Source organism: Mustela erminea, chromosome 11 (assembly GCF_009829155.1).
Source record: "Mustela erminea isolate mMusErm1 chromosome 11, mMusErm1.Pri, whole genome shotgun sequence".
Taxonomy (NCBI): Eukaryota; Metazoa; Chordata; class Mammalia; order Carnivora; family Mustelidae; genus Mustela; species Mustela erminea.
The window spans coordinates 94,550,434-94,574,666 of record NC_045624.1 but is presented as its reverse complement, the minus strand read 5'-3'; the positions used below and the strand labels follow the sequence as shown (position 1 = coordinate 94,574,666).

General features: G+C 59.1%; 1 protein-coding gene across 9 annotated transcripts in view; it reads left to right on the top strand.

Annotated features, from left to right (window-relative positions):
* TNS3 (tensin 3) overlaps nt 1-24,233 on the top strand; it is a 201,800-nt gene that overhangs the window by 127,276 nt on the left and 50,291 nt on the right. For all 9 annotated transcript variants that reach the window (XM_032305050.1, XM_032305044.1, XM_032305045.1 and 6 more), the window contains 4 exons: nt 13,201-14,454; nt 21,759-21,931; nt 22,702-22,828; nt 22,913-22,996. In XM_032305050.1, the coding sequence (XP_032160941.1) occupies nt 13,201-14,454; nt 21,759-21,931; nt 22,702-22,828; nt 22,913-22,996 (1,638 nt within the window). The remainder of the gene's footprint in view (nt 1-13,200; nt 14,455-21,758; nt 21,932-22,701; nt 22,829-22,912; nt 22,997-24,233) is intronic.

Genomic DNA, 24,233 nt, shown 5'->3' with positions numbered 1-24,233 from the left:
GCCCTTCACGCTCCTGATTCCAGGCTCCAGCCTCCAGCCCACCTTTCAGGGCTGATCCCGGGACCCCAAGAGTTCATCTGCCCCAGAAAACAGGCAGCAGACAGGAAGGAGGACTGTGTGCTGACACACTCGTCTTACCTGAAGAACAAGACTCTCATCTCTGTGCTCAGAACCGAGGGAATGTCCTGTGGGGGTTCGCTCGACACCGGGCTGGATCCCATCACCAGAATGCACACCATGTCGGAGGCAGTCGAATGAGTGACAGCCGGGCACGAGCTGTCTCGGCCCTTTGAGCCCACGGTTTTGCTAGCCCTGGTGGCATCTGAGAAAGGCCGTCAAGATCCAAGTCTGACTAAGTTTGTAGGCGGCAACTCACATGAATGCCCCTGGGACGGCTGAGCTCCTGGAGCGGCTTCACCCTGCACATGGGACAGAGGCTCAGCCGGGTGTGGCTGGGGTTCTCAGCCCACCCCCGGCCCCCGCCTCACAGCCTTGGACCCGGGTGTGCTCAGAGTCCTGGATGCGCCCTGTACTGTCCTCCGCATCCCCCGCCGTCCGTGACTGAAGGGACATCATGCCTGCCCACCGATGCTGCACCTGCTGACATGACCTGGCACTTCCTGCCCGGCCCCGCATCCTTCCTGGGAGTGCGGTGTTTGGACGCTGTCATGGGCGCCCTGCCTTGGGGGCTGGCAGCTGAGCTGTGACTGCTGGTGGGCTTATGACCAACGCGTATTTCGCGAGGTTAGGGGGTGCTGACCTCTCAAAGGATGGCCGGGGCATCTGCTACGGGGACGGGCAAGCCACCTTTGGAATGTCAAAGGCCCAGACTCTCGGGTGGGATTCTGGCCCGTGAAGGCTGGCGTCAGTGATCCTGGATTTCTGCGTGGGAATTAACATCGAGGCGGTAAGTGAAGGCAGAGTCATTCAGCTTTCAGAAGCCAAACCCCAAAACCTGGTAATTAAAGGAACACACTAGCCTGGAAAAAACCTGGAAGGTGGGAGCGGCCCTGCCCACCATCTCCCGGACAGCGCATCCTGTGACGTCCGCGGGTGTGCGATGCACGGGTGCCTACGCGAGGCGTGGTGACGGCTTTGTCCCCCGTCCCCCTTCTGGACACTCCTGCCGACAAGCTGTTACCAATCACATCTCATCGATTCCCGCGTACCTTCTCTTCCGTGAGCCTCAGCTGGGCGAAGGCGGTGCGCACGTCAGGCCCGGAGGCGGCCTTCTGTGTCTTCCATGGGGAGACCCGGTCTCTCACCTGCCAGGTACAGGAAGGGCGCCCCTTTCTCAGTGGCCTCCACCCAGGGCCTGTGGGGGCGTGTTGGCTGTGTCGGGGACATTTCAGCGAGGCCACCTGCACTGGGAAAGCGGGTCGGGTCTCACTCCATGTTTGGTAAGCAGAGCAAGAGCCTGAGTGGGGCCGGGGCTGGGATGCATGTGTGTCCCCCCGGGTGTTGCCAGGTAACCCGGCTCCAGCCATGCGTGATTCCTCTTGGCCGTGGCCTTGACGGGGGGAGAGGGACGGTGTCCTTGGGCACAGGCCGCCTGTCCGGCAGCTCTAGGCTCTCCAGCAGGCATGTCCCTGGCCGTTCCCTTGCCCGGACCCTCTCTGCCCGCCGTCCCTCCCCTGCCTTCTGGATCTGTCATGTTGGGGATTCTGCGTGGAGCCCTACTCGGAGACCAGGTTCTGCCGTTGACAGCTGGAAGCCAGGGCCCTCAGGGTTGTTTTGCGACAATGCAGCTTTGGAATTGGATTTAAATTTCAATAAACAAGGGGCATCTGGGTGGCTCAGTCATTAAGCATCTGCCTTTGGCTCAGGTCATCATCCCTGGATCCTGGGATCAAGTCCCACATCAGGGTCCATGCTCAGTGGGAAGCCTGCTTCTCCTTCTCCCACTCCCGCTGCTGTGTTCTCTCTCTCTCTGTCAGACAAGTAAAAACTTAAAAAACAAAACAAAACAAAACAAAAAAAACTCTCAACAAACAAGGTTTTTACACACACAATTGCACGTTATCAGGCTTTTATTTCCACTGCCAGTCCAAGGACAGAGGGCATGGCCGTGTTTCATTCTCTTCTCTTTCTGGAAGCTGCCGTCGGGCAGGGCAGAGGGCGGGAGGCGGAAGCGTGAGACGATGTGTCTGTTCCTGGAGTTGCGTTTACCATATCACGCCCGGACCGCAGAGCATGTGGTAGGCCTGGCAGCCAGACACTTCTGAGAACTGGGCTCATCTTGGTGGCAGTGTGTGACCCTGCGTCAGCCATGGGGGCTGCAAGGGACCCTAAGATTGCTCAGTGCGTGAGCTGGGGGCTAGCACCAGGCCCCCCTTGAACGGAGAACAGAGCTGGGGGGTGGTTGTCCCGGTCACTGTTCCAGGCAGCTATGTTCCTAGGAGGCCCTTCTCTGTGGGGACGCCTGGCATGTGGGTGACCGGGTGGCAGGTGTGTCTGTTCGGGAGAGGAGGCTGGTGTCAGACCATTGGGGGCTGCAGATGGGCAGGTGCAGGGGCCAGGAAAATGGGTCCTGGTGGATAAGCAGAAGGCATATGGATGGACCCCGGTGCACGGCGGGGTTCCCTGCACACACTCAGTGCTCACCTCGCTGAACAGGCCCCGGACGGTGCTTGGCAGCCCCGGGAAGTTTTCCTCCCAAAACTGAGAGGTGGTGCACTTTTAGTTGTTTTACGTTCACGTAGCAGTGGCTTGTTCACAGCCCGATGTAGCCCTGGTGTCATGGTCCCTGTCGTCATGGTCCCTGGGACGTCGCTGCAGGACATAGGGATCTTCCGAGTCCTGATGGAATTACGCTGAGGGCGGTCACCCTGTGACCTGTGACCTGTGTTGGATCACTATTGAGTGTGACACTCTCGTTACCCGGCGTCGTGCTTGGTGCCCTTCGACCAGGTGTCTTGGACGTGTGGCTTCGGTCTCGAGACTGCTGGAGACATTTTGGTGCTTTGCTTTTGGACGAGGATCAGGCCCCAGTGAGCAACGCGTGAGAGCAAGGAAGCATCCCTGAAAGCTTCTGTCGGGGCTGGTTGGGGCCTCCCTGAGGCCTCCCATGGGCGTCTCTCTGTATCCCACCTGCAAGGGGCCCCCCAGCCTCCTGTGCCCCCCGCCAAGGGCTTCATGAGATCGTTGGGAAACCCACGGAGTCTTCCCCGCACTAGTCATGTGATCCCGTGTACAGAGTCACAGCTCTGGTGACACTACAATGTCGGAGGCCTTCACAGACGCTGAGCCAGCCGCTGCCTTCGGTCCACACCTCAGCAGGGCCTCAGAGACCACGTCGTTGCGGGAGACGTGGGCGCGGATGGCCTGATGGGCTCCGTGTTGTCGAACCCTCTGGTGGGAGTGCTGGGAAGTCATGGCAGGTTGACCACAGCGTGGACACCGCGAGTCAGGCGGGTGCGGTCACCCCACGATCACGAAGGCCTGCGGCGGCTCGTCTGGGAAGCACCAAGAGCGCCCACCCTGGGCCGCGCACAGGAGGACGGCGAGTGGCGTGGAAGGAGCTCTTGGTTCTGGACATGGGATGGGTGTGCAGGTTGTGTCCTCCGACCCAGCAAGGCCCCAAGCACTCCGGAGACGTGCAGCTCTGATTCCTTTCTTTTGCACATTGTCCCTTCTGTGACACACGGGGTCCGCTCCTGCGAGGGCAAGGGGGTCGGTCCGTGTCCTCCTTGCGCCCCATCGACCCGGCCTTCTGGCTCAACAACAGTGCATTACATCCCTAACAAAAGGGATCCTTTCTCCCCGGTGAGAGCCGGTTAATGGGAGGTGGGCGCTGCCCTGTCGGGGCTGCCCACCCGGCAGGGTCCCTCCTCGGGCTGACAGAGCGCCCACACGGGTCAGGGCTCTGATGGGACTGTGATGGTCTGCGCGGGCCATTCTGCCCATTTACAGAGTTGGAGCGGGAGGCCCCAGCGTGAGGCCCCAGCACAGGGCTGCGCGGCGAGGGTGGGGCGTAAACCGGGGTAGCAGGTGTGGATCCCGGGAGGGGAGGGGTGGAAGGAACGGGAAGAGGCAGGATGTGCTCTGTGTGATGAGCCCCGGGGAGCTCGAAAGGGAGAAACAGCCTCGGAGAGGAAGGAAGTCGGGCAGGGATGTCCCCGCCGACAGTTTGAGGAAGGCATGGGATGCTCAGGTGGTGGTTCGTCCGTGGCATGGGCGGCGGGTTTGGAAGGCTGAGGTCTGGCTGAGTGGCTCCTGGGAAGCCTTTTCTCCGCCTCCTCAACCTCCAGAGTTCAAATTTCACTCAACCTGATTGCGCGAAACCCCGCCCTTGTGTTTACATTGCACTGGCCTTTTTGGAGGAATCCAGTCAGGGAGTCCCAGGCTTGGCCCAGAAGCTCTCGCTCCCCAGAGAGGGCAGCCGGAGCCCTGCGGGGAGGCACACCTCCCCGCCCCACCCCCCGCGTGCACGGGATGCTGCTGTTCTGGGGGTGAAGGTTTTGTGCGTGGGAGAGCGGGGCTGCCAGTTGCAGCCTGGGCACACTGCTGGGCTGTCGGGAAGGACGGTAAGTGGGGAGTGTGTGTGCCTGTGTTGCACACGTGTGTGTGTGTGTGTGTGTGTGCGCGCGCGCCCGCGCACGCACGGCCTCTGCAAGGCTTCCTAGACCTGCATCAGAGCCCAGTGCTTCTGGGAGACTCGCAAACCAGACCACTAGAGGCACGGACGATGCTCCCGGGGAGATGGGACCTCCAGGGTTTAAGGATCTGTGGAGTGCCAGGCCAGCTCCGGGAAGCCGGTTCGCGGAGGAGAGCGTGCCTTGTGTGTGTGTTCTCTGGGAGCGGCAGGCCATAGTGGTTTGGAAGGGGGTTCATGGCTGGCTGGCCCATTGAGCTCTGATTTGGCCACGATTGCCTGTTCTCCTGGCCCACTGGGTCTGGAATGTGTTTTCGTGGTTAGGAGTGCCCGCAAGGGGCCAGGTCAGAGGCTGCCCAAGTAAGTGCCCTGGACATGCCAGGTCCATGCTGGGGGGTTGGCAGGGAGAGGTGCTGTGTGTCGTGGTTGGGGGGTGGGCTGCTGCGTGCCCCAGTGCCCTGTACCACACTGTGCTGAGCCTAGCCTGGGGACAGGTGGGAGTGCCCTCAGTCCTGGTGGCCTCCTCCGCTGCTGAGAGCCACTGGGCGCGGTGGGCGCGCCCCTTCCCGGAGAGGCACTTCTGCTCAGACTTCCCGGATGGAATGCTTTGCTCCTACTCTCTCTCTCTCTTGCTTTTCCCTCCTACTCTGGGTTTCTCCAAGAATTTACAGCCTGCCTTGTTTCTAGGGAACGTTTGGCCAGAGCTCATCTTGGCTCCGGAGGGAGCAATTTCCAGCAGCCCGGCTCAGCGGGCGAGGTGCCCCTGCCTTCCTGCGGCGGGCGCCTTCCTGCCTGGCGGTTCAGGGGGCGGCTCTGGGTCTGGGAGCCCGGCAGCGCTCGGTCTACAGGTGACAAGGATCACCCTGAGAAGCCCCCAGTTCGGGGATGCAAGTATTTCGGGGCCCCAGTCTCCTTTCATGCCCTTGAGGGTCCCTGCATCTTTTGCTGCTCAGAAAACAGAAACCAGGGTTGAGGCTCAGGGAGGCTTCCTTCTCACCCTGGAGCATATCGGAGTCGCCGAGGGTCTGCTCTTGGGGCCAAGAGGTCGTGTTCTCCGAGGCCCAAGTGTTCTCGATTTACTCTGGAATGAGAAGTAATTCAGTACAAATGCAGGGCAGTCTTTAATTAGCACAGGATGCAGGATGCTATTGGAGTAAAATGAAAGCAGACCTCGTTTCGGGAGAGGTTTACAAGGGCCGCAGTGTTGCACGCCCAGAGGAGAGACAGATCTCTGCGTGGGTGACTTGGGGAGATAATGACGCCCGCCAGCACACTCTGGGAAGGATGCGTTCCTGGCCAGGCTCTTCTCTCACTTGGGAAGAGCAGACCCTCAGTTCCCCCTGCCCCTCCCCCCCAAGGAGGAGGACATTTCTGAGATCACCCACATCTCCCCTCCAGCCCAGAGGGCGCGGGGGTCCCCCACGTGCTCACCCCCTCCAGGTGGGCTTGCTGGGTGACAGAGTTCTCTAGGCCCCAGAGGCTGGAACCTGGGTGCACTGTCTGCACAACGCAGAGGACCCCGACACACTTGTCTGACACCAGAGGTGGGGACACAGGCAGGTGTCCGTGCAGGGTCCATTCTCAGAAAGCTGGGCAGACCATCGCCGCCACTGTAGCTGGTAGTCAGAGCCCGGGCAGCAGGTGTGGGAGATGGGGTCCCTAACGATCTGGCCAGGGGACGCCGTGTTACAGCTGCCGAAAGCTCGGGCTAGCTCGAGCCGTGCCCAGGCATGTGCGGGACAGTCGACGCTGGCAGTCTGGATGAGGTTGGATGAAGGCTTATAAAACTTTGGGAGGAATTATTCTAAAAATCTAGCTTTTACTTTAGATTTCTATGAAGAATCTGTTTTTCAACTTTATTCCCGAAGGACAAGATCAGTTGAGCTGAGTTACGCCTTCTCCTTAATCCAACATGCTCTTACTCCCCAGCCCCTGAGGAGGCAGGCCTGGAGTGTGGCAGATTCCAGAATCCGTCCCCAGGGCAGGAAGGGGGTGTGCAGGGACGGAGTGTGGCAGATTCCAGAATCCGTCCCCAGGGCAGGAAGGGGGTGTGCAGGGACAGTGTTCACCTCTGTGTTGGCCTCAAAGGATATCCCCCTCTGTGATTTCTGGGTGGCTCTCCTTGAACTTCCCTTTGCTGGGTCACTTCTGCAGAGATAAGGAGAGTGAGGTCAGAGAGGTTGAGTAACTCACCCGAGATCACACAGCTGTGGTCAGAATTTTTAATCAGGACCTGAGCCCAGGTGCATTGTGGCAGAAAGCCTAGAAGGAGGTGGAGATGTGCTTATAAATCACTCCGAAAGCAAACCCCAAGCACGCTTTGTGGCACGAGGAGGGCACCGAGGGGCCCCAAAGGACAGTTATCTTTAGGAGAGAAGAGTTCTGAGCACATAGTGCGGTCTAGGAGGAGGAATGAAGGTCCCAGAAGAGAGGCTGGGGGTGGGAGCCGTAGCAGGGTGGGCTCATGGTGCAGTGACCCCTTTCCATCCTGATTTCAGAGATGGGTTTGACCCAGGCCTACCTCGCCTCAGGTAAAACGAACTCTGTTCAGCCTGCACAGGGCTTTCTGTCCCCAGACTCCTACCACAGCCAGAATAGGGCACATACCTGTGCCGAGTGCCCTGGTGCCCCTCGGTGCCTTCCCTCTCTGCCCCAGAAGGTCAGGCAGGAGCAGGCCGTGTGCCTGACAGCGCCTGGAGGTGGATGCAGGGAGGGGGTCCTTTTCTCTCCTTCCCTGGGAACCCTGCACGGGGCCGGTGGGGACATGGCAAGGAGGCAGTTGGTTTGGCTGTGTGGCCTGAGTGTGTCACTTGGAGGGGAGCTGGAGAGCACCATGTACCCCCAGCGGGAGGCAGCCCCAGCCATCGGCTGTTGTCCCCAGCCAGGGGCTGCCATCCCCAGCCAGGGGCATCAGGGAAGGGAGGAAGCCTTCCTTTTCTCAGGGGCTCCGGGCACCGCGGGAGGGAACAGGTCTCACAGTCTGCCTGGGTGCCCGCCGCTCTGCAGCCTGCAAAGGGGACACGGAACTGCCACCGCCAACCCAGCAGCCATGGCACAGGGGACTCAGCGGCCCGGGGGCCAGGTCAGGAGCTAGGGAGGGAAGCATGGTGTGAGGAGGGAGTGCCGTGTGGGGGGGAAATTGCACAGAAAACATCCAGGCGAATTCCTTTCCTAAATTAAATTGCTCATTTCACCGAGGCAGCTGGTCTGCTGTAGGATTCCAGTGTCTTCAAGGAATGGCAGGCATGGACTTGGGGAGGGGACAGAGGTCAGGGTGCGTCCCAGATGCCCTACAGGCTCTCTGAGCCTCTGTTCGCATCTGCAAAACAGGTTTTCCAGTTCCTGCTTCACAGCTTTGGGGGCATCACAGGAGCCCCGCACATCGGGCCTGTGTCTTCAGAATGTCCCACATTTGCTGGAGGACATCTCTGCATCTCTTTCCTTCTGCGGACACAGCCTCCCCCAGCAGCAGCCAGCCCTGGACACATGTGCCTGCTGGCATGGAAGACTCGCAGGGAGGACCCTGTTAGCTCTTCTGAGATGAGAACCAGCTTTGTAAGGGAACCTGACGGGACAGTAGAGGGCGAGGCTCATAGTCAGTACGCAGGAGACAGAGGAGGGTCCAGGGAGCCCAAGCACCTGTCACGTTTGTTCTGTTAGAACGGATGTCCGTTGGAAGCAGGGCTGCGTGTGGCGGAACCAATTATTACAAGTCAGTTCTACGCTGTTTTGGCCTCAGAAGGGGCTGGTGCCTGGAAGGAGGCAGGGTGGGTCCCTTTGACTGGTTTTTGACAGGCCTGTGCGCACAGGTGGGCGTTGCCTGATCTGTGCGGAGCCAGGATGGGAAGGAGAGTTTCCTTCTCTCTGTCCATCTTCTGGTCTCCCCCATTTTCTTGCAGTCTTTTCCTAGTGCTTTCAGAGGCCTGCTCCCTCCTGGCGGGAACGCCCCCTCTCAAGGTCAGGTGGGGGTGGGCGGGGCTGGGGCACTGCCCAGGCAGCCCTTCCGTGGTTTCTTCCTCCTAGTTCTTTTCCACTTGATAAGCTGCCCTGCTGTGTCATGCACGTCTAATCAGAGCCGTGTTTACGTTCGTTTGATTTTTAACTAGTCCCTGGCTGCGGGGAAATCATTACCAGGCTACGCCTTCGCCTCATTTTGAAAGGAGCCGGGGTTCTGGCTGAGAAGGGAAAGGTGACACGGAGGGGAATGACGCGGGGAGGACCACTGAAAGCTCCCCTCCCGGTTCCCCAGCAGAAAAGCTGCAGGAAGAGGAAGCCCCCGGCTGCACCTTCTAAAATTCAATGTCCTCGCCCCCACTCCGACCCCACAGGGGGCCACTCTGTAGCAGCTGGGTTTGGACATGGTGCAGAGCTTCGAAGCCTGGAGCCTCCTTCCCTTGGGCGCCGTACCCTCCCTAACCCCTCCCCCCCACTCCCCCAAACCCCCCACCCCCTGGGGTCGGTGGCAGCAGCAAGACACCAGCCACACAGGGGACCTGGAACCACAGCCGGAGTCAGGGCTGTGCCTGGGCCCTGGGGTAATACTATTCCCCTTTCTTTTCCAGACCCCTGCCACCCCAAGGGGCCCTCTGCCATCACTAAACAGGAGTGTCCCTAAGGATTGAGCCAAGCTCCTGGGGGGCTGCGGATGGGGTGGGGGCGGGCTCCTGATAGTTTCCGGGGTAGGGTTCTGCAGGCAGCTGTGTGGGGCCCTGGTTGCATTGTTGACTTCGGGTGTCGGAATCATGGCAGCTGCGCTGGGCAGGTGAGCGGGTCCTTACCCAGGTGCTGCAGCCCCATTCCTGCCTGTGGTGCAGGTGGGAAAGACCCACTTGCTTGGAAGCCTCTGCCGGGCGTGTCTGAGGGGAGGGAGGCGGGGCAGTGGGCGGGTCTGAGGGGGGGGAAGGCAGGGCAGTGGGCGGGTCTGAGGGGGAGGGGAGGCGGGGCAGTGGGCGGGTCTGAGGAGAGGAGGCGGGGCAGTGGGCGGGTCTGAGCGAGGGAAAGCACTACTGTTGGGAGGATGGTGGGGGGACTTGAGTAGCAGAGATACCTTGCCATTGTTTAGCACCCGATGCGTGCCCCCCTCTTTGCCGCACCCCTGTGCCAAGGCCTGGCGACCTTTGGGCGACCCGGGGGCATATCTGGTCCCTCTGCCTGCCAGTGGGCCAGCTGTACCTTTTTTTTTTTTTTTTTTTTTTTAAGATTTTCCTTATTTATTTGAGAGAGAAAGCATGAGAGGGGAGAGGTCAGACAGAGAAGCAGACTCCCCGCCGATCAAGGAGCCCAATGTGGGACTCTATCCCAGGACTCCAGGATCATGACCTGAGCTGAAGGCAGTTGCCCAACCAACTGAGACCCCCAGGCGCCCTGGGCCAGCTGTACCTTCACTGCGTGTGCGTGCTTTGGCGTGTTGGAGCCTTGGTTTGGGCGACCTCGGTGCCCCTGCAGCCTTGCTCTGTCTCTGCAGACCAGCCCGCTGATCTCATGGTGGGGGTGGTCGCCGCTTGCAGGAGATTGGGGGCCCTGGGGCTGTGGACACGCCTGCCTTCATGCTGTGTGGCTGTGGGTTTGTTTGGGCTGGTTGGTTTTAAGTTCTTTTGCCCACTGAGGTAGAGGAATCTTCTAGAACAGCTCCTCAGTCTTCCCTGGGTGTGAACGTGCTAGAACATTGGCTTTCTTGGTTATTTGTTGCCCACTGGGTACCGGAGTCTGTTCCCTAATTTTAGGGATGCCACAGGTTCCCAACCCCCCAGCCCAGCCAGAGGCTGTGATCTTGTGGGGGATGCAAATGGTCCCTAACACACGCTCAAAGCTGCAGTGTCTGAGTGTGGGTGTGTGGCAGATGGAACACCTCCCTGAGAAAGGATGGTCAGGGAGGCCCGGCAGAGGAGGGGAGGGAGTGAGCCAGGACAGAGAGCAATGGAGGCAGAGAACAGCAAGAGCAAAGGCCCTGGGGCAGGTGCAGGTGTGCGCCTGCTGGGGTCTGGAAGGAGCAGGATCAGGCGGGAAATGAGGTCCTGAGGGAGTGTTGGGCTCCATCCACCAGGGACAGAGCTCTCCTCAGGGATGCAGCCCGCTGGCCACCTGTACACCCGTTTTCTCTTTCCTCTAACCGCACTAAGAGGTGGGATTAATCACTCCACTTCATAAGGAACCAGGGGCTGGAGCCGTCTCAGTGCCAGCTGAGGGCACAGAGCGTAAATGCAGAATGGGAACGTGGGTGTCGCATTCTTCCCACTGGAAAACCAGTCCTGTTCCTTCTTGCAAGGTGGAAAGCCCTGCTCAGAGTACAGAGTGGGGGCCAGAGGCCCCTTCCCTCGCCCCATGGCCGAGACATTCCCACTCCCTGAGATCACAAGTGGGTGCGTCTCTGGGCACATCCCATGCCTTTGGGAGAGTCTGAGCTCCTACAGAGGGACCTGCAGGCCTGGGCGGGTCTGTCTTGGGGCGTCAGGGATGCGGGTCCTGTTCCTTTCCTCTAGCTGTAATGTGCGTCCTGTAATCTGTGTGCATTGGGGGCAGTTCAGGGAGGGCCCACGCTGGTGATGGTTTGCGTCCCATCCCTGTGCTGCCCATGGGGTGGCTCCCAGGCCCCTTTCACAACCCCAGGAGCTGAGGATCCCTTGTCCTGAGCGTTGGGCCTTGCGTGGGGCTGGTGTTGGGTGCGCAGTAATGGTGTTGCTGTAACACGTTTGTTATTCTCTTGACAGGGCTCCTGCTTGTAAAGATAATGATAGGGGTACTCACGACTCCCCAGGCAAGGGGGTTTCCTACCCTTGACCACGTCATGAAGACCCTTCTTCGTGGGTCTGGCCAAGGGGTTCTGACTCAGAGTGATTAATGGTACTTTTGCCCAGTGTACATTGTCAATTAGAAGAACTTCTGTACCTCTCTTTGCTGGCTTCCTTTTTAAAGTCATGGTGTCTGCATTTAAGTGGGATTTGGGGAGCAGGATGTGGATGTCACAGACACACAGCTGTGGCGTGAGATCCGTGTCTAGAGCTCTGGCTGTGCCGCAGCCCCTCACCCACTGGCCTAGACTGCTCTGACCCCTTTATCTCTGTCATGGGCTGGGGAGTGGTGTGGATGAGAGCCACCCCTGGCCTTGCATTCTGCTGACAGAGGGAAGGCGCATGCTCGGCGGGTCTTACGGAAGATCCTTTCCTGGCCCCCAAGGGTCTTCCACAGAAGCCGAGTTGAACGCCTGTTGGGCCTGGAAAGCCCCTCCCCTGGGAGCCATGGAATTCGGGATCTCAGCGGGGTCCTTTCCGCTGGGTCCCAGGGTCCAAGCGGCCTGAGTTCTGGTCCCGCCTCCATCTCCCAGCAGTTGCCTGACCTCGGCTAGTGACCAGTTCCTGCGGAGCTTCAGCTCTGTACTCTGGAGGAAGGAGCGAGTTAGTTCATCCTGCAGTAATCCGGACGAGCGGGCGTCTGCCCTCGAGCAGGTGCTCCGGAATGCAGCCAGGGCTCCTCGTCCGTTGCCCTGGGACCCTGAGTCGGAGTGCAGCCCCCGCCCTTGAGCTCTACCACGCGGTGTCTTCATGGGATCTTCTGGGTCCTCCCCCTCCCCGCTCTGCTGTGGCTGTGGGTCGGTGTGTTCGCACACTGCCTTCGTCCGGCTTCTCCCAGGCCCATCAGGAAGAAAGCCCAAGATCACACGTACCATCCACACAAGAACCTGTGATACTCTACAGGTCTCAGTCCTGTCTCGTCATCCCAGCATTTCCAAAACTGCTGGGAGCTGCTCACTGTGCCAGGGTACCCTGCATGCCGGGGCCGGGACCCCGGGTCTGGGGCTGGTTCCTCTGGGGACCCGGCTGCTGCGGATCCATGGTGGCTCCCCGGTGACCAGAGAGTGTGGACACCACCCTGGACAGCCCCCTCATCGCGCTCTGCCAGCCGTGTCCCTGTGGGAGACCAGAGGAGGTCCTGGGCCCCAGGCTCTCCCCAGCTGCCCAGCAGCAGGTGGAGGCCAGGGTTGGAAGTAGTAAAAGAGGAAGAGAGCCGCACTCTTCCCGCCCCTGCCGTGGCCCTGCTTATTTCCCAGCTGTCCTGGTGGGCGGAGGCTAGTGCAGAAGATCTGCTTCCTGTCTCCTGCGTCCTGCTGTGCCTTTGCTGGACCTTCTCTGTGGAGGGATGCTGTGCTATTGGGAAGTCTGCAGATGAGTTCTGCCTCTCTGTCTCCCCATGAGGTTCAGGGCCCCCACACCCTGTGTCCTGCTTCTGCATTCCCAGGAGCTTAGGAGCTCAGCTGTACCCAACATGTAGACTAATGATGACATTAGACATTAACTCTGAGCCCTCGGGGCAAAATGACTCCTTAGTGCAGAGATTCCGGAAGGTTCTCTAAGTGATGGCTCTCTTTCCACAGAAAGGTAGAAAGAAAGGGTTCTGGGTCCCAAAGCTGTTGGACTCTTTGAGTTGCTTTTGCTAATGCTCGTGTTGCCGGGGTGTGGGTAGACATTGGGGGCCCCGAGGAGTTCTCGCCCCCATTATGGTGAGGTGTCTGTCAGGAGTTTGTTTGTTCGGGAAGATGGACACATGCATCTCGGGGGCCCAAGCTCCTTTTCCAGCCGTGACTTACCACCTGTCTCCCATTTCCTCCCCAGTGCCGCACACGCAGGGCCCCGTCGATGGCAGTCTTTATGCCAAGGTGAGGAAGAAGAGTGCCTCGGATCCTGGCGTCCCAGGCGGGTCTCCAGGCGTCCCCACCGCCAGCAGCCCGGACCACGGCGACCACACCCTGTCCGTCAGCAGTGACTCTGGCCACTCTACCGCCTCCGTCAGGACCGACAGGACCGAGGAGCCCCTTGCTGTGGGGTCCAGGCGGGGCCTGAGCCCCCAGGAGAAGGCCGAGCTGGACCAGCTGCTCAGTGGCTTTGGCCTGGAGGATTCCGGAAGCCCCATCAAGGATATGACGGATGCCCCCAGCAAGTACAGCGGGACACGCCACGTTGTGCCTGCTCAGGTGCACGTGAACGGAGACGCCACACTCAAGGACCGGGAGACGGACATCCTGGACGACGAGATGCCCGGCCATGACCTGCACAGCGTGGACAGCATTGGTACCCTGTCCTCCTCGGAGGGCCACCCGTCAGCCCACCTGGGCCCCTTTGCCTGCCACCAAAGCAGCCAGAACTCTCTCCTGTCGGAAGGGTTTGGCAGCAACCCTGGTGAGGACGCCCATGGCAGCCTTGCCCCTGACCTGAGCCTCAGCGTGGACCCCCTGTACGAGCGGGACCGGGCGTTCGGGACCCGAGAGTGCAAGCAGCCGCCACCAGTGCTCCGGAGGCCCTCGGTGTCCGCCCAGACTCAGGCCTACGGACAGAGTGGCTACTCCACGCAGACCTGGGTGCGCCAGCAGCAGATGGTGGCCGCCCACCAGTACAGCTTCGCACTCGATGCCGAGGCCAGGCTTGTGGGCCGCGGCCCGGAGGACGGCCCCGGCCTGGTGCAATCCCAGCCCAGGGTTCCAGTCACCCCCACTCGGGGGGCAGGCAGCAGAATGGCCATCCAGAGAAGCCTGGGCCCCGGGCCCCAGGTCCCTGATGCACAGCGGCCCCCTCCCGGCAGAGCATTCAAGCCCAGATTTCCAGACGTCAGAGTCGTGAATGGGACTGGACCGGAGCCGAGCGCGGACCCCTCCCCGGGCTCACCCACCCTGGACATCGATCAGTCCATCGAGCAGCTCAACAGGCTCATCTTGGAGCTGGACCCTACTTTCGAGCCCATCCCCACCCACATGAACACACTGGGCAGCCAGGCCAATGGTCCCCTGCCCCCTGACAGCGGGGGAGGTGTGCTGCGGGCAAGCGGCCTGCAGGACATAGGAGAGGGCCCGGGCAGGGCCTCTGTGCGGCAAGGTGAGTGGGAGTCCCATGGATGCACACTTGTCTGTGTCTGTGTCTTATGGGACGGGGCCTGCAAAGGAGTGCTGGGCTCGTCCCTGGGTCTGGGGGAGGGCCACAGAAAGCATGGGGGGGCCCCTGGGCACAGCCTTGTGTGGACGGGTCAGCAGCTATGCACCTAGCTGGCCTTGCAGGAGTGGGGGGCTGCTTATGGGTCTGGTAGGCCCGAGAGGGCAGGAGACTCGGGCATGGGGAAGGATGGTGGGGATGAGGGGATCTGGGCCCAGCAGGGCCTCAATACAGAGGGGCACAGTCCCTAACCAACTGGTTTTGAGTCCTGTCATGTTCCAGGTTTGGCAACGCAGGAATCCTGTGCTGAGCCTCCATGGGGAGGCCAGGGCTGCTCCGCTGAGCTGAGCCACATGTGTCCAAGCCAGGAGGGCTGGCGAGTCTGAAAGGCACCTTGCGGTCCCAGCATGGTGGCCGTCACCTGACACATCACCTGACATGTGCATCGTGTCTGTGTCTGTGTGCCTGAGGCTTGGCCCCACCGACATGTGTCTCACCTGAGCCACCTTGAGTCTTGCTCAGACAGGAAAGGGGTGGGCAAGTTCCAAGGTGCTGTACCTTCCAGCGAGACCCTGCCTGGTCTGCCTTGTGCCCCAGATGCAGTTCTCCTGTAGCAAATACTTGGGTGCAGGGACCTCAGCATCCGGAGGCAAGTAGAATCCCTCACTCTTTGTAGAATGTGGACTGATCCTAAGAAAGACCACGAGTTACCTAGTGTTAGGAAGTTGGGAATGGCATTCCCCACAGCCACTCTTGGAGACTGCTGCGTGTCCTGACGGCTTAGCACTGGCCGCACACACAGTGTCGGTCTGGTTACTTCTGGGAGGAAGATGGTATGTGAAAGCTGAGCATTTCCTGAGAAAGTCGACTCGATGCCAGCACTGTATTAATGGTGGTGGTGTTGATAACGATGATGGAGGTGATGATGGTGGTGATGATGGTGGAGATGATGGTGATGGTGATGACAATGATGGCCGTGATGATGATGATGATGGTGGTGATGATGGTGATGGTGACAATGGTGATGATGGTGATGATGATGGTGATGATGGTGATGGTGATGATGGTGGTGGTGGTGGTGATGGTGATGACAATGATGGCCGTGATGATGATGATGATGATGATGATGATGGTGGTGATGATGGTGATGGTGACGATGATGATGATCGTGATGATGATGGTGATGATGGTGATGGTGATGATGGTGGTGGTGGTGGTGATGGTGGTGACAATGATGGCCGTGATGATGATGATGGTGATGGTGATGATGGTGGTGGTGATGGTGATGGTGGTGGTGGTAGTGGTGGTGACCACTGGTGTGATAATGGTGTTGATGATGGTAGCAGGGATGGTAGGCACTTGTAAGTAAGTACCTGTGCTGTCCCAGGCATCATGCTTGAGCTTCTCGGAGTCACCCATGATCTCTGTGTCTACCATGGCATGTAACCAGAACTTCCATCTGTCTGACTGTGCGTCCCGTGGCTGAGCCCTTATTCCACTAACCTCTGACTCTGCCACCAGCCAGAAAGCCTCTTTGTGTCCTGGCACACAGTGATGTTTGTTAGTAGAGGGGTGTGGTGCTGGCAGGAAGGCAATGACTCTCCAAGGACCCATGTTGCTCTGCTGAATTCAAGAGGCTCGTCACAGGACAGTGTAGGGAGCCTGTCCCTGCTCGTAAGACAGGAGAGAGTCCTGCTGGAAAGCTCTCACCTCGTGAAAGGGGGGTGAGGTGGGAGAGTGGGTTTTGGGGTGTTTTTTACTCCCTCTGTGCCTCTGTGGTTCTCTTGCTCTTGTTGACACCCTGGGTGTGTGCGCCCCTCTGTGCGCCCCTCCCTGCAGCCCAGCACGTAGGTAGGTTTCTCGGGTCACATTCTTCAGGTGGAGGAAACTCTGCCTGATGATGCCCAGGTAGCAAAAGAAAGGACTGTGAAAGGTATGGTCCCACAGATGGCAGGAAGCCAGTTCTGTTTTCCCATCTCTCAAGGGCTCCTTGCTTCATGTTGCCAAATATTTTGTCCATGTTAACTCGACCTGAGCCCACAATGACAGGATGCATCCACCGTGTTAATACTGAGTCAGGGAACCTGTTCATACCGAGGGGAATTCAGAGCAATGAGAAGGAGCAGCTTTTATTTTAAGCAGGCTCCCCGCCCAGCACAGAGCCCATGGTGGGGCTTGAACTCATGACCCTGAGATCAAGACCTGCACCAAGCTCAAGAGTCAGACCCTTCCCAGACTGAGTCACCTGGGTGCCCTGAGAAGTAGCAACGTTGAATCATCTATCCTGGAAAGCCCACCCATCGACGTTAGATGTTAAACACCAAACAGAGGGATCCAGTGTGCGAACGTGAGGGTACGTGGGCACTCAGAAAGCAGCCTGATGTCATTGCCCTGCACACCTTGTTTTCCATGCAGCAGACATGCACAGACGTGCAACAACCCAAGGTCATGTTAACACCAGGACGGCTGCCTCTGAGCAAGTCAGGAAGGCAAGGGGGTGCGTCCATGGCAATTTTCTAAAGCCCTAAGTTCGGTGACTTGTGCAGTGCAAGGTCCCCATTAGCAGTCAGTCCTGTCTCTCAGCCCTGGCCCCTGGCTGCTCTGATCTGCCTTCCGACCCTGGATTTGCCTGTGCTGGGCATTTTGTTTAATGGATGTGTACCGCATGTGTCTGATTTCTTTCACTGAGTGTCCGCTTTTCCACGCTCGTCCAGGCGGTAGCGTGTGTGAGAGCGTCCTTCCTCTGTGAGGCTGCCTTGTATCCGCGGGGTGATCGGACAGTGTGTATACCGCTCACCTGAGCACAGATCCCGTCGCTTCGCGCTTTGGCCGTTGAGAATAGCGCCGCCATGAACATCTGTGTGCAAGTACCACCCTGAATGTTTCCAGTCCTTTTTTTTTTTTTTTTTTTTTTTTAAGATTTTATTTGAGGCAGAGTGAGAAGGAGAGAGAGCTCGAGAAGAGAAGAGGGAGGGCAAGGGGCAAGGGAGAAGCAGGCTCCCGTGAGTGTGGAGCCTGACATGGGACTCGATCCTAGGACCCTGGGATCATGACCTAAGCTGAAGTTATGCGCTTAACCAACTCAGCCCCCCAGGTGCCCCTGAATGTTTTCAGTGCTTGAGTGGAACTGCTGAGCCACATGGCCCTTCTTTGTTTAACTTGTCAAGGGACCACCCCTTCCGATGTTGAAAAGTTCGCTCTGGAGAACTCCCTAGCCTCTGACGTGGGTGGCTTGTTTCCCGAAGCTCTGGCGTGGATGTACTAAGAACTAGTGGGTCCACACGGATGCGATCCCCTAATGGCTATGTGCACCATCACTTACAGACAGCTGTCATTTACTTAACCCCTGGGTAAGGCTGGTAAGGTCTTTTGTGTCTGGATAGAGAGGTCACAACCTCTCCAGCAGGGGCAGCTGGCCAAGGCACTGGCCTGCACCTCCCTGTCCCGAGGGTGGTCCTGAAGTGGACAGCTCCGACGACCATCCTGTGTCCCCCTAAGGTTACTGATGCCTGGGGGGCTCCGTGGGTGAAGCATCTACCTTCAGCTCAGGTCATGATCCCAGGGTCCTGAGGTGGAGCCCCGCGTTGGGCTCCCTGCTCAGCCTGGAGTCTGCTGCTTCCTCTGCCCCTCCTCCCACTCCTGTTCTCCTTCTCTCTGACAAATAAATAAATCTTAAAAAAAAGCTACGGTTGCTGAAAGACGCATGTTTGAGGAGCAGGCCAGCGAGACCTAGTGCTTTGGGGAGGGGACAAATCATTCAAAGGGAGAATATATTCAAAGAGGCAGAAGGGACCCAAAGCCAGGCACCAGACTCTGGTTTTGGTATTTTCAGTGAGTCGGGTGAGGAATTTGCCTTTTGGTCGCTGTGTGGCTTCGTACATTTTGCTTGAGGTCCTGTCTGATTTGGAGTGAATGGTGGGAGGAGGGAGGATGGCTAACATTTCTCATACTGGAAGGAAGGCCTTCTAGCTTTTGGGACACATCCTTTCCATTTTAAGTGCACCTATTGGGAAGAAATGTGACCTAACCAAGGGGTTCGGTGTTCCCCAGTGGAAAGGATTTTCAGTTTTGCAATCCAAAAGACAGGCTTGCCTTCTTTGGCCCCCTGGCCTCGTGGTGCCAGTGGCAGCCCATTCCCACGGGCTTCCCTGGTGTGGGGATGGGGCTGCGGAGGGTGGCCAGAGACCCAGAAAGAGAGGTCTCTGCTTCTGGAGGCTGCTTCTGCTACAGTCTTGAGTGTTGGCCAGTGCTGGGAATTTCTAACAAACGCCTTCTAGCTCTTCGCTGATATACCCTGCAGGTGGCAGGGATGGACAATCCCTGTGGCAGCTTAGGGAGAATAAGTCTCCTGGAGCCATTCTGGGGACATTCATTGTTGCGCGGAGCGGGTCCTTTGACCTCGCCCACCCTATCTTGAGAAGATGCACGTGTCTAGTTGAAGGAGCTGGACTGGGGAGGCCTCCCATGACCACAGCCGTGGGGCAGGCTTTGGCGGCTGTTTGTCCTCACTCCTAGGAATGCAAGGGAGTTTCCAGAACCCAGTGTGCTTGCCTGTATGACCCAGCACTTCATTCTTCTGAGGTTGTCTGTAGGTAAATAAATGGCTCTGGGCACTTCACATTCTAGGGGCCCAGATCCATCACAAAGGGCGTGTTCTTGGAGGTTTCCATTTACTTTCCAGGGCCGCAGATGGCCCCCTGGGCTACAGAGAGCAGTTACCTGGGAGCATTACCAGATGCGGAGACAGAGTCTGCCTGCAGAGGGCCGGCGTGGGTTGACCTGGGCTGCGATGGGGGCATCAGAATGATTTTAAATGCCCCACACCTTTGGAACGTCTCCGCGTCCCCAGTGGAGACCTGCCTCTGTGCTCGGCGGCGTGGTCATGAGTCAGGGGCACCAGGAAGTTGTTAGAAAAATGCCAGGCGCTGGGCCACACTCCCATGGGTTCTGCCTTCCCAGGGAAGGGGTGAGGTCTGCGCACCAGGAATTTTAATGCGATTCTAATGTGCAGCCAAGTTTGAGAATGGCTGTTTTGTATTTATGGCTCTGCCTGGGCATGCGCTCCGCCCACCCGGAGGGCTGACCCCGCCCACCCGGAGGGCTGACCCCCGCCCACCCGGAGGGCTGGTACAAACCTTTTCCAACCCTGTTGTGGAATTTGGAAGCTGGAGGGATGTCACGTGCTGAGGATCAGGGTGGTGAGGCCTGGTCTGGGCTTGATTTCAACAGGGCAGAGGAGGGGCCGGGACCCCACCTTGTGAGTTCTCAAGTCCTTCACCTGTGGACAGGATCAGACAGTCACCTCCAGAGGTCTGAATCGCCCGGTTGGAGTGTAAGGAAGATACAAAGGGGTGTTCAGTTCCGAAAGATCGGTGTATTTACGAACAGGTGCAGACTTGTCAAGGGGCTTCTGGGTTTTTTGTCGTTGTTGTTGTTTAATCCAGGTTTTTATTGAGTAATCTGAGCCAGTCCCCTCCTGCCGCTCTGTCGACCCCGTGGCAGTTGGCGACCACAATGCTGATCTCCCAGGTCAGGCTGAATTCAGTCCTGCTGCGAAGCGCTTTGTGGGCACCCCATGGTCTTGGCCTGAATCCTAGGCTTCCCTTGGGGGCTCAGCGGGGGAGTCCGGGTACCCGGGAATTTCCCTGTCCTGGGGGCCTCACCACACCTTCTGGTGATGGTGGCTGTAAGGTGCATCCGTCAAAGACTGGGGCTGAGACGCCTTCTGTCCTGGGGCTGATCACGGATCACAGCCGCGCTCCGTCCCTGCGTATCTGCTGAATGACCGAATGAGCCAGTCTTCGAGCCCCTGCACCCCACAGGAATCTGAGCCTCCTGGACCCTGGCCAAGGCCAAGCTGACACAGGGTTTGCGGCTCAGCAGGGGGGTGTCTGTCCTGTCCTTGACCCCAGCACCACCCCCTCCCTGGGAATGAAGTGGATTTGCAAAAATGAGACATGCTGGTGTTTGAGAATAGCCGTGAGAGGGTCTCCCAGGGATACCTACCCAGCTTTAAGCCTGAGGGGGGGACCCAGAGGCCCAGTGTATGTGGTGTCCAGTGGCAGGAGGAAAAGAGACCAAAGTGAAGATGTGAACTTCCAGCCAAGGGGCCGCTGGGTCACCCGGTGGGACAGGCTCACGGCACTCGTCAGAGGAAGAGCTGTGCCCAGGCCAACCCTCTGGTGACCAGGACTGCAGGTGGATGAGTGGGTCCCCAGGGATTTTGTGGGCTCTGTGGTCCCGGGTTGCTGTGTTTGCTGCTGCATCGATTGCAGCATCCTCTGTGACTGAGGGGCTGGTGAGGTCCCCGTGTCCTGGCTGCCGGCTGGGAAGAGGAGCGCTTGGGAAGAGCGGGGCGGGGGGTGTCTAAACAGGAGTGTGGGGCTGGGGCTGTGCGGGGGCGGAGATGGGACGGAGGCGTCCAGGGTTTAGCATCTGGGGCCTGGTGCTCGTAGGAGGTCCCCCAAGGGAGCCCGGGGCTTGTTGCCCCTTCTCCCCATGGTCCTTCTCAGAAGGGACCCCCGCTGCGGGGAGGGCTGAGCACACCCTCAGGTTCCCGTGGTGCTGCTTTAGCTTGAGTCTGTCCCGCCTGCCTCTGGTCTCCTGCTCCCCTTTCCCCGGGTGTGGCTTCTTCATGGAAAAGGAGAAACATGGGCTTGGTTAGGTGGATGTCGCCGATTTTTCAATACAGTTCGGAAAAGAGGTTTGAGGGGTTTTGCTGTTGAGCTCCAGTGATGTCCGGCATCTTGTTTTTCTGGTTGTGAAAGCGATACGGTCAGCATGCAGACCGCAGCGTAGCGGCCACCAAGAATCCTCCATGCACGGTCCAGGACGGGGGACGGGCTCCATCCCAGCCTCACGGGCTCTCCCTCGTGCTTCCACAGTGCTGGATTGTGCAAGGCAGCGGGGAGCAGAGGCACAGAGACCCCTTCTGGGAATGATGCTGGGAGAAGCGGGAAATGAACAAAAGTGGGTTCCCATAGTGACAGTCTGGGACAGCACGCTTGGCAACGGAAGCCAGAGAGCAGAGGACACCCGGGGGATGATTCCGTTTCTAGGAAACGTCCCAAACCGGGAAGACCAGAGGTCGCCAGGGGCAGGCGGAGGGGAATGGGCAGTGGGAGCTGAAAAGGTTCTGGAACTAGGAAAAATAAGTGTCAGTTTGGGGAATTGTAGTCAGCTTTTAGTTAAGGACTCTGTCCTCCGCTGTGGGAAAAGCACCTGCAGTCCACGTGTGTGTCTCTTATCAGGCTCCTCGGGGGACGAGCCGCTGGGCGGAAGATTCCGGAAGCTGAGCCTCGGGCAGTATGACAACGATGCTGGGGGGCAGCCAGCCTTCTCCAGATGCGGATGGGGGAAGACCCCCGGTGCGGACCAGGCCACAGGTCTGGCGTCTTTCCTCTCTCCAGCAGATGCCAAGGAGGTAGGCACCATCCCCTGGTAGCCGGACAGGCCCCTTCCCTGACTGGGGTCCTGTTGCCACCCCACCTCCCTCCCATCTCGCAGGTGGGGTTTCTCCCAGAAAGGCAGGGGTGTGGTTGCGAGAGCCCAGGTGTGCAGCCCTGCCCCCAGAAGGCACCGCGTGGCCACTGTGGGCTCTGCTGGATCTCATCGCTCAGACTGCACAGAGTGGGGAGGCGGGAACATGCGGGGGGTTCGAGGGTGCACGGTGGTGGCCAAGGAGGACATGGACTTGCCCGTGGTCTTAGGCCACAGGAGGGAAGCAGGAAGAAAGTGGGTCAGCGTGGCCGTGGGCCCCGTGGTGGGATCCAGGGCGCATTTCCAGGCTTTAATGAGAATGTAGTAAGGTAGGTTGAACCCTGAACGATGAGCACATCCCCGTCAGTGTTTTCTCATTGTCCAGGTGGAAACTTGGAGCCCAGAGTAGCTTAGAAAAGGACTATTTGGAGAAGTCCTTCTGCTTTTTCTCCATGCCTTGGTCTCATTGCCCACGATAAGGAATGGGTTTTGTCTGTACTCCGCTGGGTGCCCACCCCCCTCTCTGCCGGCTCCACGCGGTCGCAGGTGGCTGGGCCGCAGGGACTCCCCCTTCCTTTGAGTTACTGAAGTTCTTCATGGTGGCTGCTGATGGCTGCACTGCGTGTGGCGCCCTGACCGCCATCCCCACGTGTGGGCCAGCCCAGGCCTGTCGTCAGGGGGTGGCCTTCACCTGACTCTCCGTGCCCATTCCAGACGGTGGCCGCCACGTACCCCCCAGACCCCAGTGGGATCAGCGGCAGGACCTTCACACCAACCAAGGGTGGCGCTGACTCTGCCTCTCCCACGCCGGCGTTCCCTGTGTCTCCAGAAACACCGTACGGTAAGCGAGACACTGCGCCCGCGTGGTAGACAGCCGCACCCCTTCAGGGAGGACGCGGCGACAGAACTTTGCTTTCTTTTCCAGTCACAACACCCCCACGTTACGCGCCCTTCACCCCGCCAGGGCCGCAGGCGGGCAGCGCCGGTGGTCTGTACAGAGACACTCACGGTAAGAATCCCTCCTTTCCTCCGCTCTGGCAGCGGCTTGTGTGGACACGTTTCCGTGGGCGCCATGTCTCGGGCACCTCAAAAGGCCCGGGGAGTGCAGCCCGCTGGGAGCTAACCACGGCCTGCGACCTGCGAGCAAGGGGAAAGCTCGTGGGCGCTCGGGGTGCAGTGTCCATGGTTTTGACCTCCCCCTACTGTTCCTTGGAGCTGGAAGCAGCCACTGGAATGCCCGCCCCACCCTTTACAGAGGAACTGGGCCCTGTGGGGTCAGCAAGCCCGGCTCAGTGCTTCAGGGACGCCCAAAACCCCACCCCTGCCACCCACTGTCCTGGCTCTCTCCAGGGAGCTGACGACCTCGAGGACGCATCTGTTGCGGCCCTGGCACACGTCCCCTGTGCGCAGCAGGGAGTTCAAGGGCACGTGGGCCCAGGTGAGGGAACAGCAACAGAGCAGCAACGATGGCGCCAGTTGGCACCTCTTCCTGCGGACACCGCCCTTGCCTTGAGTGTCCAGGACAGCCCGGCCTCAAGCATGGGGTTGGGCTGTGGAGCTAAAGCCCTGTGTGCGTTTTGAAATCTTTCTTCTCTGCTCCTAGCTGCTTTCTGCTGCTCCTTCTCTGCCCTGGGGAGGGTCTGCGAGCCGTCCGTGAGGGGTCCTCAGGCGCCCCATGGAGGTCGCAGTGAGGACAGCTGGTGCTGTGTCCGTTTCCCCAGATAAAACCGGATCTGAGTGTCATTTACAGGAAGGGCTGTCCTCCAAGGTCCCATCGGCTTTAAGACCTCACACGCTTCTCTTTACGTGCGGAGCAGTTAACCCACCGGCCTTTCCTGGCAGGTGGGGCTGACCCGCGGGCAAGGCAGGGTGTGTGGTGCGGTTTGTGCGTGTGTGGCTGTGGAAGCATCACACCGGCGGGGACGCACGCGCAGCGTCACGTGTCTGTCTTGCATCGGAACGACGTAGGTGCAACAAACACAGGGACACGGCTTGTGCCTCCACTCGCCCCTCCTCCGGGAACCGACCGTGACCCAGGACTCATTTCAGTGTATTAACACCAGCTTTGCTGGTGACAGCCGTGGGACATGGGTGATGAGCCCGAGGAAAGAAAATACCAGAAAAAAACTTCAGACTGAGGAGCAGCCCCTGACTGGGCCTCTAGGCTCACTGTGTAGAGGAGCATGAGGGGAATGTGGAACCTTCCGGAACTTGAGAAAGGCCTGGGAAGGCAGGAGGTCGGCATA